Genomic DNA, 20,761 nt, shown 5'->3' with positions numbered 1-20,761 from the left:
TACAGGAGGCACTTACATGTTTGTTGCTAAATGAATAGTAGCTAAAATTCAGTTCCCATCCCTTTGAAACATTCCTGGAAATCTGACTAAAAGAATGCTTTCTCATGTACATCATATGCAGTTGCCAAATCCAACAGATATTTTCATCAAGTTCAGCATCAAAGTACAAATGCCTACTTTTTAGCACGTGCCTTGGAAGTTCTGGTTAATTATTAAAATCTGAAAAAGAAATCAGAAATTATTCTTATCAGAAACAGGATGGAATTACCATATTTGCTTTAACACAGTTACATATCCATGAAATCCGAAAGGATCAACTAAAATTCTCCTAAAATTGTTGGGAGTTTAGAAAATGATCAGATTTGAGCCATACATAAAGAAATAATTTTCCAGTATACCAGTAACTACCAGTTAAGACTGTAATTGAAGAAAACTATTATTCTACAAAAGCAGCAAAAAAAAAAAAAAGGTAAAATACTTAGCAGTATCCCTAGCAAGAAATATGTGGAATGTGTCTTTTCATAAAATTAGAAAACTTTACTGCGAGATATAATAGCTTTAGAAAACTGATGACACACCCTGTTTCCAGGTAGAAATATTGAATATTATAGAAATTAAAATTCTTCCAAATATATAAATATAATATTAAATTACCATAAAGCAAACTCATTTGTTTTTATTCATTAATCTTCTCAAAATTATTTTAAAGTTTGTTAGAGAATGTTCAAAAATGAACAGAAATGGTTTGATGGCCACACTTTAACAACAAAGATTCATAACACACAGTCTCCTAGCGACTAGGGGAGAATAAAACTCATACAAGTTCAGTGACTTTTAATATACTAATATTACAAGTGTGACATACTTCTGAAGTTACCCCAATGTGCTATAAATGTCTCAGCAGTTGAGAGACCATGTCATTTAACTTTGTAGCAAGGATCTCAGATACAAGTGAGGTTGTAATTTACCCAGAGTGTCACAGCATGTTAGAGATAGCATCAAAATTATACTGACGATTCTAAGTAAACTTTAACTAATTGGTATAGAAAAAATAAATTTCCTCTTTAATCTGTGTACAGTCTAGGATGACTGCCTTGTCCCAGTTTGTTCAGGACTTTCCTGGTTTTAGCACTGAAAGGCTCATGTCCCACGAAACCTCTCAGTTATGGGCCAGTTACAGTTGATCACCTTTGTACAGTTCATAGAAAAGATGCTTAAGTCTGTAAATAGAGTTTCCCCCAAAATGTAAAGAGAGTGTTTAATCTGGTCAGAGTAACCCATCTGGTGGTCCATTTAGGCCACAAGTTAATCTCAGTACGCAGAATTCCTACAGGAGGATTCATCAGTTCAAGGGATTATGATTTGGGTCCCCTCAAGAAACTATAGCAGGCTTCAGTAAGACTCCTGTGATCATACACAAACTGAGTAGGAGGATTGAGGCCATGTGGCTTAGTGTTCTGTCCTGCAGCTAATCTCTGATCTTATGGTGATTTGTTGTATGTTGACTTCTAGAGTAATTTTCCCTGCAGGCTGCACTTCTCAGCAAAAGTCAGTTTTCTAAGGATTTGTTTGCTTTCAGATCTTTCGCTGTTATCTTTCTAACATATAAGTCAGTGGAAATATCTTACTATATGTAATTTACTTACCTCTTGCCTGGATCTACAAAGGATTTAAGGTGACATATTTGGTAGACTACAGATGAATGTTAATAGAAAATCTAATGCTTTTTTATGTGTGTGTGTGTCTTGTACTTACATAGCCATTAGTTTGACAAGTGTGATCTATATCATAATGCAATGAGAAAGAGGGAGGTTTTTTGTTTGTTTGTTTGTTTGTTTTTGGCGGTACGTGAGCCTCTCCCGTTGTGGAGCACAGGCTCCAGACGCACAGGCCCAGCGGCCATGGCTCACGGGCCCAGCTGCTCTGCGGCACGTGGGATCTTCCCGGACCGGGGCACGAACCCGCGCCCCCTGCATCGGCAGGCGGACTCCCAACCACGGCGCCACCAGGGAAGCCCCGAGGGAGTTGTTTATTTTTTCAGTTTTACTTTCCAGATTGTAAATGTCATGAAAATTTCTAACCACTAAATAAAATATTTTAGAAATTAACTAGAAATGCAGTTTTTAAATTTACACCATTTTAAGTCTTACTTACCATGAAGATCTCCAAAGCAATATAAAACTCAGGTCCCAGTTATCCTGTAGCATGCTTGGGTAGCATTGGGAAGATGGCTAGTTTACCATGCTTGATTTAAAGAAGTCACAAATTATAATACTTCAGTTTGCTCACAATCCCATCAAATAAGATCACAGGCTGGTGAGAAGAACATGCAAAACCCTGATATTATTTGTAAAGCAACTGTTTCTTCAACTTCTGCTGAAAATTTCCTACAGAATATAAAGTATACTTGTAATAGATTATTTTGTAGTCAGCTATTGAGATCTGCATTTCTTTTCACACTAAGTAAAAACGTGACCTCTTACCCCAACTAAGGTATTTTCTCTTTATTATTATTTTTTAGTATCTAAAAAGCACGGCAAGCTCATTACTTTCTTACGGACATTCATGAAGTCTCGTCCAACAAAACAGAAGTTGAAGCAGCGTGGGATCTTGAAAGAAAGGGTATTTGGTTGTGACCTGGGGGAGCACCTTCTGAATTCTGGTTTTGAAGGTAAAAATAAAATTTATAAACTCATAATTTTAGTTTCTGACCTCTCCCTGTTGATTTCCTATAATCAGTTAAAGTAGATTAGGCAAGCAGTACCTATCCCAGGTAAGTTCAGCAGCACGTATTGAACGTTCTCAGGTACTCACCTGAGTTCTGGGGCAGCCGAGAATCAAGAGGGGTCTAGGAATGCACTTTGGCATCAGAGATGCTTGTGATCTGTTCAGGAAGAGGAAAACATTCACACAGGGGGTATAGTAGCTATGCTAGTTTACATTATTTTCATATCTGTCCAGATAGCTTCCTCAGCCAGTTTTCCTTCTCACAGTTTATTCTAAAATGTTTATTTCTCTTTTGAAAAAAAAGTCATAGTTTTGAGACTGTAATTACCAAGACCAGCCTCCCAGCTTTTATAACTAGAAATTTCAATTCCTTTTTCTGTAAATTAAATTCTTATTCAAGAATTCAGTGCTTAGATGAATGGATGGATGTGATCATTATGAGGGAGTGTTTTCCAGTTTGTTATTAGCTTTCAAATATCAATTCAGCAAGTTTTAGTTGTGCTTAGAAGTTTTGGTTGTGTTTCCATTCTTAGTAAGTGTGGTAGAGAGGACAGATGCCAATATATTATTTCTTTATGAAAAAATAACAGGTTTAATAACTGTAATGGTTATATATTCCCTAACTATGATAAAATCTATTCTAGTGGAACAAAGGGTTTGTAGGTGTCATTGATTTTTTCATAGGACTTGTTTTATTTGCTGCACATATTTGAAGCCAAATATCCTTAAAATGAGATAGGTTTTTTAAAAAGTGAGAACTTTGTAGAAAACTAGGTAAAACTACATTAGGTACAAAATGTAAAAAATATTTTAAAACTCAAGGTGAGTAAATTCTGTTGCCCGAATGTATTTCTGTTTGAGGTTATTTGGCCCTTTCAACAAGAGGCTTTCTTAAACTGTTGTAAATATACGGGGAGTTTATAATCAGAGCACACTAGAAACAAGCAAGGCCCAAATAACCCCTGAAATTAATCCTTTAAGTAATCGTATTTTTCTAACCAAAAATCATGATGCACATTCTAATGTGTAACACTGTACCGTGTACTCCTGGCCTGGAAGCCACTGCCTTGAGAATGGAACTTGACTGTTTTGTCTGTGTTATACAATGCTTGCATGATGCCTGGCATATAAAAGGGATCTTTGAATGATGGCTGAATGTGTAAAGGGAATGACTGACTGAATAAATGAAGAGAAAAGAACAGAAATGAAACTGAAACTGTCAAGAAAAGTAAAGGACCAATTTTTGTCATACTTACTTATACTTTTAGCCATGATTCTAATCTTAAGGGTCATCAGTTTAATTTAAACATTTACTTCCTATTGTATTGTCATTTGATGATTAAAAAGTACTAAAAATATTAAATGAGTGGTTTAGAAGTGTATTATTTGGAGAATGTGGGAATAATTCTTAAAGTTATATCCTTTGGGCTTCCCTGGTGGCGCAGGAGTTGAGAGTCCGCCTGCCGATGCAGGGGACATGGGTTCGTGTCCTGGTCCGGGAAGATCCCACATGCTGCGGAGCGGCTGGGCCCGTGAGCCATGGCCACTGGGCCTGCGCGTCCGGAGCCTGTGCTCCGCAACGGGAGAGGCCACAACAGTGAGAGGCCCGCGTACTGAAAAAAAAAAAAAAAAAAAAGTTATATCACCTTTTGGAAGAACCATTTTGGAGGTTTCTAATGTTATGTTTTGACTGGGTTATTATTTAATGTGCACTTGGCTGGTTGGTTAGATGATTTGAGGGGAAAAGGTAGTTAATAAAATGCCTTTTTGTACTAGGATTTCTTCTAATAATATATTGGGTTCTCATATTACTTTCTTATGTTAGTGAAAAAAAGAATTCAGATCTTTTCTCTTTTTATCTTCCTATACTGTTCTTCAGTTTCTACTCTCTGTTTTTCAAAATGAAAGTTTATGCTCTTCTCTTTCATTTTGCTACTAATTTTAATTATATGTCTCATTAGTCTCTCTTAAAATCCTAAGTAATAGCAATGTTCAGTTATATAGTTTTATTTATGAAGTTCTATGATGTGATTGTTTTTTGGACATTCAGTCCTTTTACTTAGGGAACATAAAGTGTAAAGAAACAGTTCAGATGTTTTCCATGAAGTATGATGTCTGTAGAGGCTTAGCTGTATAATCAGGGAAAGACCTCTAATTCCCCATATTTTCAAGTTTCCCTACTTGTTTGGGAGAACATAAGCAAGTATGAATATAATATCACATGGCTGTAAGAATCCCAGGGAGGTTACCTATACTTTTTGACAGATGGTACGTTATTTTCTTTCAGGTTTTTTTCTTTTTGTTTTTTTGGAGTATAATTGCTTTACAATGTTGTGCTGTACAGTGAAGTGAATCAGCTATATGTATACCTATATCCCCTCCCTCTTGGACCTCCTTCCCACCCACCCCATCCCACCCATCTAGGTCATCAAAGAGCACTGAGCTGAGCTCCCTGTGCTATACAGCAGGTTCCCACTAGCTATCTATTTTACACATGGTAGTGTATTTATGTCAAATCTAATCTCCCAATTTGTCCTACCCTCCTCTTCCCTCTCTGTGTCCACATGTCCATTCTCTACATTTGTGTCTCTATTCCTGCCCTGAAAATAGGTCCATTTGTACCATTTTTCTAGATTCTACATATATGCATTAATATACGATATTTGTTTTTCTCTTTCTGACTTACTTCACTCTGTATGACAGACTCTAGGTCCATCCACATCTCTACAAATGACCCAATTTTGTTCCTTTTTATGGCTGAGTAATATTCCCTTGTATACACGTACCACATCTTCTTTATCCATTCATCTGTCGTTGGACATTTAGGTTGTTTCCATGTCCTGGCTATTGTAAATAGTGCTGCAGTGAACATTGGGGTACATGTGCCCTTTTGAATTATGGTTTTCTCAGGGTATATGCCCAGTAGTGGTATTGCTGGGTCATATGGTAATTCTATTTTTAATTTTTTAAGGAACCTCCATACTGTTCTCCCTAGTGGCTATATCAATTTACATTCCCACCAACAGTGCAAAAGGGTTGCCTTTTCTCCACACCCTCTCCCGTATTTATTGTTTGTAGATATTTTGATAATGGCCGTTCTGACCGATGTGAGGTGGTACCTCATAGTAGTTTTGATTTGCATTTGTCTAATAATTAGTGATGTTGAGCATCTTTTCATGTGCCTCTTGGCCATCTGTATGTCTTCTTTGGTGAAATGTCTGTTTAGGTCTTCTGCCCATTTTTTAATTGGTTTGTTTGTTTTTTTGGTATTGAGCTCCGTGAGCTGTTTGTGTATTTTGGAGATTAATCCATTGTTCGTTGCTTGATTTGCAAATATTTTCTCCCATTCTGAGGGTTGTCTTTTCATCCTGTTTATGGTTTCCTTTGCTGTGCAAAAGCTTTTAAGTTTAGTTGGGTCCCATTTGTTTATTTTTGTTTTTATTTTCATTACTCTAGGAGGTGGGTCAAAAAAGATCTTGTTTTGATTTATGTCAAAGAGTTCTTCCTATGTTTTCCTCTAAGAGTTTGATAGTGTCTGGCCTTACATTTAGGTCTTTAATCCATGTTGAGTTTATTTTTGTGTATGGTGTTAGGGAGTGTTCTAATTTCATTCTTTTACATGTAGCTGTCCAGTTTTCCCGGCTCCACATATTGAAGAGGCTGTCTTTTCTCCATTGTATTTTCTTGCCTCCTTTGTCATAAATTAGGTGACCATATGTGACCACTTATCTAGCATAGATGTGAAATTAATTAAATATGCCCTTGTCAGTTTTTGTAGTAGATTAATCTCCACCCCTTAAAACTTTAATTTGCCAATTTCATTTTGCTAAGACATTCTCATTTTTTGTGACTTTGTTTCCACTGAATACTCTCAACTTAATCCATGTCTTCAAAAATTCTCTCTAGTGCCCCAGGTTCTTCAAAGCTGTACGGCGTTCATTGAGAGATATGGCATCGTGGATGGAATATATCGTCTCTCTGGCGTTGCCTCCAATATCCAGAGACTACGGTAAAACCTCATATGGCATTTTCTTTTTCATTCCTACTGTAATTCATTAAAATGAAGCTGTTTCAAAATTAAGTCACTTATATTGATAACCGTAATTTTCCGTAAGATAGTTTAGATAAAGTAGGAAATAATATCCATATTGTTCTCTGTGTATATTTTCCTAAATGCCATCTCTTCGTTTGTAGTATCAGAAAACCACGTCCCTTAATCTCTTCAGTACTTGTATTTTCTCTTTGCAATATTTGAAGATTTTTAAAAATTGAATTTGAACCTATGATAACCATGAGAGATGATAATTTACATTATAGTAGAATTATTCTTTAGTTAATTACAATTGATGAGAGCGAACTTTCTAATCTCCTTTCACCTGGGCTTTGTAGTATATGTTCAAGTGTGCATTTATTACATTTTGCACATCCTCTCCCATTATAGTCTCAGAGACAAGAATAGTGGTATCCTTTACACCAGCAATAGAATTTTTAATTTTTGCTTAATCTCTTAGATTCTAGTCTATTCTTAACATGTTATTATCCTTTATTTTTCACTGTGGTGCATGATAATTGCCATTATTCTACAGCATTTTAATGTTCTGATTTGACCACAGAGTTCATCTCTATTTTCAGGAATACATGTTTGGAAAATAACTGAAATTGATTCTTTTCTTTTTTTTTAATAGATCTTTATTGGAATATAATTGCTTCACAATACCATGTTAGTTTCTGTTGCACAACAAAGCGAATCAGCCATATGCATACACAGGTCCCAATATCCCCTCCCTCTTGAGCCTCCCTCCCATCCTCCCTATCCCAGCCCTCTAGGTGGTCACAGAGCACCAAGCCGATCTCCCTGTGCTATGCTGCTGCTTCCCGCCAGCCAACGGTTTTACATTTGGTAGTGTATATATGTCCATGCTATTCTCACTTTGCCCCAGCTTCCCCCTCCCACCCCATGTCCTCAGCCCCATTCTCTATGTCTACCTCTTTATTCCTGCCCTGCAACTAGGTTCATCAGTACCTTTTTTTTAAAGATTCCGTATATACGAGTTAGCATATGGTATTTGTTTTTCTCTTTCTGACCTACTTCACTCTGTATGACAGACTCTAGGTCCATCCGCATCTCTGCAAATGACCCAATTTTGTTCCTTTTTATGGCTGAATAATATTCCATTGTATATATGTGCCACATCTTCTTTATCCATTCATCTGTCATTGGACATTTAGGTTGTTTCCATGTCCTGGATATTGTAAATAGTGCTGCAGTAAACATTGTGGTACATGTCTCTTTTTGAATTACGGTTTTCTCAGGGTATGTGCCCAGTAGTGGGATTGCTGGGTCATATGGTAGTTCTATTTTTAGTTTATTTTTTTTTTTAGTAAATTTATTTATTTATTTATATACTTATGGCTGTGTTGGGGCTTCATTGCTGCACGTGGGCTTTCTCTAGTTGCGACAAGCAGGGACTGCTCTGTTGTGGTGTGTGGGCTTCTCATTGCAGTGGCTTCTCTTGTTGCAGAGCATGGGCTCTAGGCATGCAGGCTTCAGTAGTTGTGGCACACGGGCTTAAACATTCTGCCTCATGGGCTCCAGAGTGCAGGCTCAGTAGTTGTGGTGCACAGGCTTAGTTGCTCCATGACATGTTGGATCTTCCTGGACCAGGGCTCGAACCTGTGTCCCCTGCATTGGCAGGCGGATTCTTAACCCCTGCACCACCAGGGAAGTCCTATTTTTAGTTTTTTAAGGACCCTCCATACTGTTTCCCATAGTGGTTGTATCAATTTACATTCCTGCCAACAGTGCAGAAGGGTTCCCTTTTTACCACACCCTTTCCAGCATTAAGCTGTTTCTAGATTTTTTGATAATGGCCATTCTGACCGGTTTGAGGTGATACCTCATTGTAGTTTTGATATGCATTTCTCTAACAATTAGTGATGTTGAGCATCTTTTCATGTGCCTCCCAGCCATCCATATGTCCTCCTTGGTGAAATGTATACCTAGGTCTTCCACATGTTTTTTAACTGGATTGTTTGTTTTATTGATATTGAGCTCCATGAGCTGTTTGTATATTTTGGAGATTAATCCTTTGTTGTTTCATTTGCAAATATTTTCTCCAATTCTGAGGGTTGTCTTTTTGTCTTGTTTACGGTTTCCTTTGCTGTGCAAAAGCTTTTAAGTTTCATTAGGTCCCATTTGTTTATTTTTGTTTTTATTTCCATTACTCTAGGAGGTGGGTCAAAAAAGATCTTGCTGTAGTTTATGTCAGAGAGTGTTTTCCTATGTTTTCCTCTAAGAGGTTTATAGTGTTTGGTCTTACATTTAAGTATTTAATCCATTTTGAGTTTATTTTTGTGTGTGGTATTAGGTAGTGTTCTAATTTTATTCTTTTACATGTAGCTGTCCAGTTTTCCCAGCACCACTTATTGAAGAGGCTGTCTTTTCTCCATTGTATGTTCTTGCCTCCTTTGTCATAAATTAGGTGACCATACGTGCATGCGTTTATCTCTGGGCTTTCTATCCTGTACCATTGATCTATATTTCTGTTTTTGTGCCAGTACCATACTGTCTTGATTACTGTAGCTTTGTGGTATAGTTTGAAGTCAGGGAGCCTGATTCCTCCAACTCTGTTTTTCTTTCTCAAGATTGCTTTAGCTATTTGGGGTCTTTTGTGTTTCCATACAAATTGTAAAATTTTTTGTTCTAGTTCTGTGAAAGATGCCATTGGTAGTTTGATAGGGATTGCATTGAATCTGTAGATTGCTTTGGGTAGTATAGTCATTTTCACAAATATTGATCCTTCCAATCCAAGAACATGGTATATTTCTCCACCTGTTTATGTCATCTTTGATTTCTTTCATCAGTGTTTTATAGTTTTCTGAGTAGAAGTCTTTTGCCTCCTTAGGCAGGTTTATTCCTAGGTATTTTATTCTTTATGTTGCAATGGTAGATGGGTGTGTTTCCTTCATTTCTCTTTCTGATTTTTCGTTGTTGGTGCATAGGAATGCCAGAGATTTCTGTGCATTAATTTTGTATCCTGCAACCTTACCAAATTCATTGATTAGTTCTAGTAGTTTTCTGGTGGCATCTTTAGGATTTTCTATGTATAGTATCATGTCATTGCAAACTGACAGTTTTACTTCTTCTTTTCCAATTTGTACTCCTTTTATTTCTTTTTCTTCTCTGATTGCTGTGACTAGGACTTCCAAAACTATGTTGAATAAGCATGGTGAAAGTGGACATCCTTGTCTTCTTCCTGATCTTAGTGGAAATGCTTTCAGTTTTTCACCATTGAGTATGATGCTTGCTGTGGGTTTGTCATATATGTATGGCCTTTGTTATGTTGAGGTAGGTTCCCTCTATGCCCATTTTCTGGAGACTTTTTATCATAAATGGGTGTTGAATTTTGTCAGAAGCTTTTTCTGCATCTATTGAGATGATCACATGGTTTTTATTCCTTAATTTGTTGATGTGGTGTTTCACATTGATTTGTGTATATTGAAGAATCCTTGCATCCCTGGGATAAATCCCACTTGATCATGGTATATGATCCTTTTAATGTGCTGTTGGATTCTGTTTGCTATTATTTTGTTGAGGATTTTTGCATCTATGTTCATCAGAGATACTGGTCTATAATTTTCTTTCTCTGTGATATCTTTTTCTGCTTTTGGTATCAGGGTGTTGGTGACCTCATAGAATGAATTTGGGAGTGTTTCTCCCTCTGCAGTTCTTGGGAAGAGTTTGAGGAGGATCGGTGTTAGCTCTTCTCTAAATGTTTGATAGAATTTGCCTGTGAAGCCATCTGCTCCTGGACTTCTGTTTGTTGGAAGATTTTTAATTATGCTTTCAATTTCATTATTTTTGATAGGTCTGTTTATATATTCTAAATCTTCCTGGTTCAGTCTTCGAAAATTGTACCTTTCCAAGAATTTGTCCATTTCTTTGTGGTTGTCCATTTTATTGGCATGCAGTTGTTTGTAGTATTCTCTTATAATCCTTTGTATTTCTGCTGTGTCAGTTGTGATTTCTCCTTTTTCATTTCTAATTTTATTGTTTTGCCTCCTCTTCCGTTTTTAATGGTGAGTCAGGCTAAGGGTTTATCAATTTTGTTTATCTTCTTAAAGAACCAGCTTTTAGTTTTTGTTTTTTTTTGTGGTACACAGGCCTCTCACTGTTGTGGCCTCTCCCACTGCGGAGCACAGGCTCTGGATGCGCGGGCTCAGCAGCCATGGCTCACAGGCCCAGCCGCTCCACGGCATGTGGGATCTTCCCAGACCGGGGCACGAACCCGTGTCCCCTGCGTCGGCAGGCGGACTCTCAACCACTGCGCCACCAGTGAAGCCCTCAGCTTTTAGTTTTATTGATCTTTGCTGTTGTTTTTTCATTTCTCTTTCATTTATTTCTGCTCTGATCTTGTTGATTTCTTCCCTTCTACTGACTTTGGGTTTTCTTGTTCTTGTTTCTCTAGTTGTTTTAAGTGCAGGGTTAGATTGTTTATTTGAGATTTTTCTTGTTTCTTGAGGTGAGATTGAATTGCTATAAACTTCCCTCTTAGAACTGCTTTCGCTGTGTCCCATAGGTTTTGGGTTGGCATGTTTTCGTTGTCATTTGTTTCTATGTATTTTTTAATTTCTTCTTTGATTTCTTCAGTGATCTCTTGGTTATTTAGTAGCACAGTGTTTAGCCTCCGTGTATTTGTGTGTTTTACAGTTTCTTTCCTGTATTGATTTCCGATCTCATAGCGCTGTGGTCAGAAAAGATGCTTGATATGATTTCAGTTTTCTTAAATTCTCCGAGGCTTCATTTGTGACCCAAGATGTGATCTATCCTGGAGAATGTTCTGTGTGCACTGGAGAAGAAAGTGTATTCTGCCACTTTTGGATGGAATGTTCTATAAATATCAGTTAAATCTCTCTGATCTAGTGTGTCATTTAAAGCTTGTGTTTCCTTATTTATTTTCTGTTTGGATGATCTGTCTATTGGTGTAAGTGGTGTGTTAAAGTCCCCTACTATTATTGTGTTACTGTCGATTTCTCCTTTCATGCTTGTTAGCATTTGCCTTATGTATTGAGGTGCTCCTATGTTGGGTGCATAAACATTTATAATTGTTATATCTTCTTCTTGGATTGATCCTTTGATCATTATGTATTGTCCTTCCTTATATCTTGTAACATTCTTTATTTTAAAGTCTATTTTGTCTGAGATGAGAATTGCTACTCCAGCTTTCTTTTGATTTCCATTTGCATGGAATATCTTTTTCCATCCCCTCTATCTCAAGTCTGTATGTGTCCCTAGGTCTGAAGTGGGTCTCTTGTAGACAGCATATGTATGAGTCTTGTTTTTGTATCCATTCAGCCAGTCTGTGTCTTTGGGTTGGGGCATTTAACCTATTTACATTCAAGGTTATTTTCAATATGTATGTTCCTGTTACCATTTTCTTAATTGTTTTTGGGTTTGTTTTGTGGGTCTTTTTCTTCTCTTGTGTTAACCGCCTAGAGAAGTTCCTTTGGCATTTGTCGTAAAGCTGGTTTGGTGGTGTGAATTCTCTTAGCTTTTGCTCGTTTGAAAAGCTTTTGACTTCTCCATCGAATCTGAATGAGATCCTTGCTGGGTAGAGTAATCTTGGTTGTAGGTTTTTCTCTTTCATCACTTTAAGTATATCCTGCCACTCCCTTCTGGCTTAAAGGGTTTCTGCTGAAAAATCAGCTGATAACCTTACGGGGGTTCCCTCGTATGTTATTTTTTGTTTTTCCTTTGCTGCTTTTAATATTTTTTCTTTGAATTTAATTTTTGTTAGTTTGATTAAGATGTGTCTTGGTGTGTTTTTCCTAGGGTTTATCCTGTATGGGACTCTCTGTGCTTCCTGGACTTGGGTGACTATTTCCTTTCCCATGTTAGGGAAGTTTTCAACTATAATCTCTTCAAATATTTTCTCAGACCCTTTGTTTTTCTCTTTTTCTTCTGGGACCCCTATAATTCGAATGTTGGTGCGTTTAGTGTTGTCCCAGAGGTCTCTGAGATTGTCTTCAGTTCTTTTCATTCTTTTTTCTTTATTCTGCTCCTTGGCAGTTATTTCCACTGTTTTGTCTTCCAGCTCACTTATTCGTTCTTCTGCCTCAGTTACTCTGTTATTGATTCCTTCTAGTGTATTTTTCATTTGTTATTGTGCTGTTCATCTGTTTGTTTGTTCTTTAGTTCTTCTAGATCTTTGTTAAACATTTCTTGTATTTTCTCAATCCGTGCCTCCATTCTATTTCCAAGATTCTGGATCATCTTTACTATCATTATTCTGAATTCTTTTTCAGGTGGATTGCCTATTACCTCTTCATTTATTTGGTCTTATAGGTTTTTACCTTGCTCCTTCATCTGTGATGTATTTTTTTGCTTTCTCATTTTTTAAAAAAAATTTTTTTATGAGTGGGCTTGTATTTCTGCCTTACTGGTTGTTTGGCCTGAGGCTTCCAACATGGTAGTTTGTAGGCTGTTGGGTAGAGCTGCAGTTTGTAGGCTGTTGGGTAGAGCTGGGTCTTGGTGCTGAGGTGAGGAACTCCATGAAACCTCACTCCGATGAATATTCCCTGGGGTCTGAGGTTCTGTGTTAGTCCAGTGGTTCAGACTCAGAGCTCCCACCATAGGAACTTTGGCCCAACCCCCGGCTCCTGAACCAAGATCCCACAAGACATGTGGGGCGGCAAAAAAAAAAAAGAATAACAAAGTAAAAAATAAAATTAGGAAACTAACAGATATGTTAGAAAGGATATAAAAAAAAATATAGATGAATCAACATCCAGAAGATACCTCAGTACCACAATAGTGAAAAAAGAGGAGGAGGGAAAAGGAAAAAAATTTGTTTAAACGGGAGAAAAGGCCTTGGCTGTGGAGGACAGGGCCTAAGGAAGGGCAAGGTTTGGGTGGTGGGCGGGGCCTATGTTTAGGACCCAGAGGGCTGGAAAAGGCCCTGGGGGCTGTGGGGGCGGGGCCGTTAGTGGGTGAGGCAGTTGCGCTCCTCTCCTCTCCTGCTCTTCCGGTCTGGGAGGCTCCCTCCCCGCCTGCCTTTCCTGATCTCCCCGCCTCCCCGCCCTCAGGGACGCTGATCCTGTCTGGCCTCTACTTCTCCTCCCGCCTCAGTCCCCCTGCGTCCTACTCGTTCACTTGGGGGTTCCTCCTGTCTCCTTGGGGTCAGAGCCCCCCACCAGCAGCCGGCAGGTGCCCTAGTTGTGGGGAGATGCTAACTCTGTGTCTTCCCACACCGCCATCTTGACTCCGCCTCCTCAAATTGATTCTTTTACTGAAAAAGGTTTCAGTCTTTAGTTTCGGATGCAGCAGATCTCATATTCAGATTGTCCACATACATTAATCCTCTAGGTTCATAAGTGGTCTCATGTCTGTAGATTAATATTAGTTAACCTCCTCAGAGTGAGCTTCATCTGCCTTAGTGTTCTGAGCACAATTTTTATTTCATTCACTTTAATGCTGCAGATTTTGCTTTCTTTTAAAATTTGGTGTTGTCTGGGAATTGCTTTATATTGTTTCTGGCTTCCTTATCCCTCATCCATAAAGCATTCCTGAACTGTACTTCTTGTACCTGAGGAATTTCTGCACATAGTCATACATGGACCAGCTGCCATTCAACTCTAGTTTTCAGAATTGCCAAAACATTGGGTATTTAAACCATTAGGAATTAGAAGTCCTGTTTTTAGATCTCTGTGGTAAGAGCTGCTCTTTCACACACATTTCAGAGATTTCTGTCCATTTTAATATTAAAGCTATTCCCTTAATTTCCATTTAGAAAAACACTTGTTTCATGATCACACATTTGATTACTACTGAAGTCCAAATATAACTTCTATGAAATATAGTCATTTGAAGAAAATATTAACTCACTGAGGTAGAGGTTAATACTTTGGACCTTTCCTTTCTGTTTTAAAGTCATATTTGCTTTTCTTTCAAAAAAATAGTTTTGTTGTCTCTCTTCTATCTTTTTAGCCATGAATTTGACTCTGAACATGTTCCCGACCTGACAAAAGAACCCTATGTTCAGGACATCCATTCCGTGGGCTCCCTGTGTAAGCTGTATTTCCGAGAGCTCCCAAACCCTTTGCTCACCTACCAGCTGTATGAGAAGTTTTCTGTGAGTACAAGTAACTTTTAGGTCAAGTTCTGTTTGGAGTTTTGCTGTGGTTTTGTTCAAAATGTGTGAAGATTGGTTTGGTCTTATGAGATAGTTGTATGAGGAAGAGGGGTCCTTTAACGAAAATAAAAACACTGTACTGCTAGCTGGTCCACAGTCTTCACTGTTTTCACGTTTTCACTCTTTCGGTTTCTGACTTTGAGCCACTAATCTTATAACCCTCGATACTGGTTATCATAAAGTTTTAAAAATATTATCTTTTAATAGATTTCAGTGTCCATATAGTGTGGAAACAAAGTTTACTTCCTTGAATACTGCATTGTTTTTCCTCATAGTTCAGCATCAAAGAGTAAAGTCAATTAATCTCAAAGTGAAACTGAACTGTAAATGAAAAACTTTCATTTTTACCAACAAAGCCTAATAGTTTATTTTGCATTATGGCTGTTCTAGGATGCTGTTTCAGCAGCAACAGATGAAGAAAGGCTGATAAAAATTCATGATGTCATCCAGCAGCTCCCCCCTCCACACTATAGGTAAACCACATATAAAATACCAGCCAAAAGTAGAAGTCAGTTGTGTAAAAGTGGGTTCCGGGGCTTCTGTTTAAATTTACTTGGAGTTCTAACTATTTAAACTTCTGTTTTCCCATACATTTGTATTTATTTGTCTTTGTATTCTCAGGGTCTGGCACAGTGCTTGGCATCCAGTAGGCACTTAACAAATGTTGTATGAATGAATGAACAAATGGATGGTTGACTGGGCCTGTTTGTTCGTTTGTTTTTTGAGACACTGAGAAATTGCTGAAGGTAGTGGGTGTATGACCACAGGTGTGAATACATTGTGAATTGCTTTGCTTAAATCCAAAATATTGACACAGTGCTGGGTGCCTGTTTACTTGTTTACCCAGAAGATGACCCTTAAGGAATCTTCACTTTTTTAAATTCCTTTTTTCTTTTTGCTGTTTTATATGGGTGATTTCCATCGCTTTGTCTTCTAGCTCGCTAATCCATCCTTCTGCTTCATCCAGTCTGCTCTTGAATCCCTCTAGTATATTTTTTAGTTAGATTATTTTATTTTTCAGCTCTGTAACTTCTGTTTGGAACTTTCTTGTATTTTTCTCTTTGTTGAAGATCTCTCTGTTCATCCATTCTTTTCTCAAGTTTAATGAGCATCTTTATGACCATTACTTTGAACTGTTTATCTCTGTTTCATTAGCGTCTTTTTCTGAGGTTTTGTCTTACTCTTTCATTTGGAATATAATCCTTTTTCCCTTCGTTTTGCCTGACCCTCTGTGTTTGTTTCTACGTATTAGTTGAAACAGCTGTCTCCTCCAGTTTTGAAGGAGTGGCTGCTGAGAGATTGATGGGGCCGGGGGGAGGGGGGTCTGTTGTCTCTGCAGTGCCCTGGGGGTGATAGCCTGACAACATCTGTCTGTCCGATTATTTCAGTGCTCTGGGGCTCAGAAACGCAAAGCATTCAGGGGGTTGCTCACACCTTCCAGATCTGGCAGAGGTGGGGTCAGAGCTCAGGGAGGAGGGAGCTCCATGTTTGTCATATCCCTCCCACTTGTGGGCCACCTGCCATGGGTGGGGGTAACTGGCACGACTGCATCTTTCCCCTCCGCTCCATCCCAGTGGGGCTTTCCCACCCCGCTTTTTTGTCCTTTCTGTAGAAGAGCTGCTCTGCCAGCCTTTTAGGCCTTTTGTGGAGAGAGTCATCCTATGGGTATCTAGTTATAGCTTTGGTGTGTCCGTGTGAGGAGGTAAGCTCAGGCTCTTCCTGCACCACCATTTTGAACCCTCTCTTTTGTTGCTGCTTTTTAAAACCCAATTTAATTTGTATGTTAGCTTCGACTCTCAGAAATACTTTTGCTATGTCTGAGAAGACAGAATAAAATGGAGGATAACTGCCGTTTAGTGAGAGAAAGAAAATGGCATAAATTATGGATTGATTATAGTATACAAAGAAGCAAAAAGATAAAATTTTAAAATTTCAGTAATTGACAAGAAATTAAATTCAGTAGATTTTTTTTTAATTCACAAATTAAGTAATTTAGTGCTGATCTTTTCAAAATGACATTGTTCATATATATATTTTTTAAATTGGCACTAAATTTGGCACTAAATCAACATGAAAATTTTCAATCAACATTAAAAATCAACACCTTTTTTAGTCAACTCTGTAGCTGTAAATGCCTGGTGGTCGAGTCAGGAGGTAACTCAGCATTGCCTTGTCCTGTTACTGTGGGCTGTCTTAGGAGGAATGTGAGAACTTTGAGGGGGTCTTAAGGACCCACTGAAGAGTGAAAAGAAACCTCAAAAGAACTTTTGTGAAGCAAGCTTAAGAAATTTAGGTGTTTAGCCCTTTAAAAGAAGGTTGAGAAGACAAATCTGATCAACACACAGTTATTAAAAAATAGTTTTAAGGGGGACCAGGGATTTCTTTAACTTACCGGAAAAAGAAACCTAGCGCAATAGGTTGAGAATATTGGCTTTCGTAGATAGACCCAAGTTTGAATTTCCAGCTTCATCACTTACTAGCTGTGTGGCCTCTCCAAGCATCAATCTCCATATATGTGAAAATACTAACAATACTAACAATGCCTTCTGAAGAGGATGCCTTTTAATGTAATGAGATTAAATGTGTGAATGAGTCTGGCCTTTAATATTTTCTTTAGTATAAAGCGTAGAAAGACAGATGATTAGATTTAAGCCGAGGCTTCTTTATAGTTTTACATGAGGTACTACGTGAATATCTTTTCTCTCTAAATTAAAATGGTCAATATAACTTATGTACATAGTTTTAAAAAGTCAAACGCTTATGCAAAGCTGGCAGCAAAAAACCAGCAGTCCTGGGGCTTTCCTGATGGCGCAGTGGTTAAGAATCCACCTGCCAATGCAGGGGACACGGGTTCGAGCCCTGGTCTGGGAAGATCCCACATGCCACGGAGCAACTAAGCCCGTGCAGCACAACTACTGAGCCTGCGCTCTAGAGCCCGCAAGCTACAACTACTGAGCCCTCATGCCACAACTACTGAAGCCTGCACACGTAGAGCCCGTGCTCCACAACAAGAGAAGCCACTGCAATGAGGAGCCCGCGCACTGCGACAAAGAGTAGCTCCCGCTCGCCGCAACTAGAGAAAGCCCATGCACAGCAACGAAGCCCAGTGCAGCCAAAAATAAATAAAATAAATAAATAAATAAGTAAATAAGTGGCAGTCTCCTCTCCCCGTTCTAATTTCTCTTACCCAGAAGTTATTATTCTCAACTCTTACTTCTAGAGTTTACTCCCCTGTTTCTAAATAGCATGCTTATGTTTTTATTTCCTGATTTTTCATTTTTAGGTATAATTATTTGCCTTCATTTTGTGGTAAATGAGGGTGTAGCTATAACTCCCCATCCCCAACAGCACACAAACACACGGCCCCTTCTCTCCTCTTCCTAGTCTGGTTGTATCAGCATTTGGTGTGAAGCCAGAGTTTATTTTCTACGTTGTTGTAACTGCTTAACTGTTATTCACAGCTGCGTCTAATAGTATACTAGGATTTTATTTCCCTTTTGGGATAACTGTGTGTTTTCTTGGAGTGATGGCCTGTTTTTGGTTTGCTGAGTATCTGTTTATTGCTAGTCTGTCCCCTGTCTCTCTCACAGAACTGTGGATGTTCTCTTAGTTGTATTTAAACATATCAAGCAACCTTTTAAAAGAAGTTTTTCCCCATGAAAACACCCCTCCTGGTGCCTTCCGTCCCACTGCTCTGTCCGGGTTGATTGCTCCCTGGATCTCCACGCAGCTCCAGCCCTTCACCTTCCTCCTGGGAATTCCCTCCATCACTTTCTTCACGAGTTAGGTCCCTTCTCTTCTGGATCTCTGGCTGTCACCTTCCATGTTTTACTCCCTGCTTTCCTAGTGCACATCTTCAGTAGCTCTGTGAGAAAAGGTGTATGGGAGGTAAATGTTTTGAGACTTTGATATGAAAATGCTCTTATTCTCCTCAATATTTGACTGATAGTTGGCTATAGAATTTTAGTCTGCAAACAGTGTGTTCCCATACTTTGATGGTATTTTACACTATGGGCGTCCAAGCAGGGATGCTGCAGCAAAGTCTGATACGAGAGTGCTACTTTCTATATGATCTGTTTTGTATTGTGTATATCCTTTCTGGGTGTTTCTAAATTTAGAACATACCTAGTTGTCCATTTCCTTAGTGACTCATCTTGGAGTGGGTTCTTTTTCATTCTTTGCTCTGGGCACTCACTGGGCTTTTTTGGAAACTTCTGAGACATTTTCTTATATTATTTCCTTGATGGTTCTCATTGCAATGTAAACCTCATCCCTTTATTCTCTTTCTGGAATTGTTTTAACTCTTGAACTAACTCTTTTAGTTTCTCACCTTCTCTTTGTCAGTTTCCACATATGGGTTTCCTCCAGTCCATCTCATGATTAAAAAAAAAATTACTTCTGAGAACTAACTGCCCGCCTTCCCTTCCTCCCTCATTCTTGTTTCTCTGAATGTTTCTCCTTTATAGCATCCTCTTCTATTCTTATTTCATGGATATATCTCTTCCCTCTGTGAGAATATTATTGATAATTACAGGGTTTGTTTTGTTTTAAATTGTTCTCTGCTCATCACGGTACTTGTTTCTTCCTCATTTGGCGGCTCATCTTTATCAAGACTTTGCAGAGCATTCCACTGAGGTTTCATAGAAATCTTTCTAAAATTTTGTTTTATAAATGTTGATGGCATTTAACTTAACTATGAATTAAAATAACCTTGCATAAACAGTCATAGAAATACTTAACATTGGCTTTAGGTAAGCTTATAATTCAAATGATATTAGTCGAAGTGTTCAGTATGTTAGCCAGAGAAACTTACTGTGCCTTGGACGTTAATCATCGGTACGTTTTACAGAGGGAATTGAGAGTGTTATTGGTTAATCTTGTGGGTGAGTTAAGAGAACATCAGTAAGAAGAGTAGGAAGAAACCTATCATATATCATACAGAGAGAGAGTGTATGTGTGTGTATATAGAGAGAGAAAGAGTATGTATGTATATATCATGTATACATACATGTGTATGTTATATACATATATATGTATATATTTCTCATTTAGTGAAGTACAATTTGTTTGATTTATATTCCTTATATATTTATCCCCTGCAGTGTAGTACATTTATATCACCTATTATATATAATTTCTATATATTATAGAAATTATAGTGTAGGGCTTCTGGAGCCAATGGCCTGTGTTAGCTGTCTCACCTTGTGACCTTGGGCAAGTTCCTTTGCCTCTCTGGGCTCAGTTTCCTTGTTTGTAAGAGAGCGATAATAGTACTTTTCTCATAGGATTGTTACGAATATTAAAAGGAAAGCACTCAGAACAAGGCCTGTTAAATAATCACTATTTATATGAGTTAATAACCATTATTATTATCATTGTTATTGTCTGCTGTGTATCTTTATGTTTTTACTTTGTTGTGTATTTTATCTCTACAAACACACGTACACAGAAACAAATGTGTGTGTGAATATATATATATATAAAAATATGCTCACACACATACATATATATTTCCTACTATATTGATACATATAACTTTTTTACTATATTATGCTTATCTACTCTACTATTATTTATATTTCTTCTACCAAAGTATATATTCTTCTTTATTATATAGATATTTCTTAATAATATGTAGGTATTTCCCCAGGAAATTACATGTATAGCTCCCTTGCTGTCTATTTAATCTTCCCTCTTGAACATTATGTACCTTTCCTGCTATATATTATATATTGTACAAATATCCTTCTGTATGTTTTTTATATTTACTGTATTGCCTATTCTAGATATAACCCCTCTAAAGTTTAAGCTCCCTGAGGTCACGAATCCTGTCTTATCACTGT

The 20,761-nt window shown here is 37.9% G+C and overlaps 1 protein-coding gene across 13 annotated transcripts in view; it reads left to right on the top strand.

Moving 5' to 3' along the window:
* ARHGAP32 (Rho GTPase activating protein 32) overlaps window positions 1-20,761 on the top strand; it is a 269,441-nt gene that overhangs the window by 226,334 nt on the left and 22,346 nt on the right. For all 13 annotated transcript variants that reach the window (XM_022556264.3, XM_089915809.1, XM_089915808.1 and 10 more), the window contains 4 exons: window positions 2,522-2,671; window positions 6,634-6,736; window positions 14,714-14,858; window positions 15,309-15,391. In XM_022556264.3, the coding sequence (XP_022411972.1) occupies window positions 2,522-2,671; window positions 6,634-6,736; window positions 14,714-14,858; window positions 15,309-15,391 (481 nt within the window). The remainder of the gene's footprint in view (window positions 1-2,521; window positions 2,672-6,633; window positions 6,737-14,713; window positions 14,859-15,308; window positions 15,392-20,761) is intronic.

The sequence above is a fragment of the Delphinapterus leucas genome, chromosome 7, assembly GCF_059928025.1.
Source record: "Delphinapterus leucas isolate spDelLeu-1000000601 "Yukka" chromosome 7, BTC_Dleu_Yukka2, whole genome shotgun sequence".
NCBI classification, from domain to species: Eukaryota; Metazoa; Chordata; class Mammalia; order Artiodactyla; family Monodontidae; genus Delphinapterus; species Delphinapterus leucas.
Note: the sequence above shows the minus strand (reverse complement) of the source record. Positions and strands in the feature narration are given on the sequence as shown.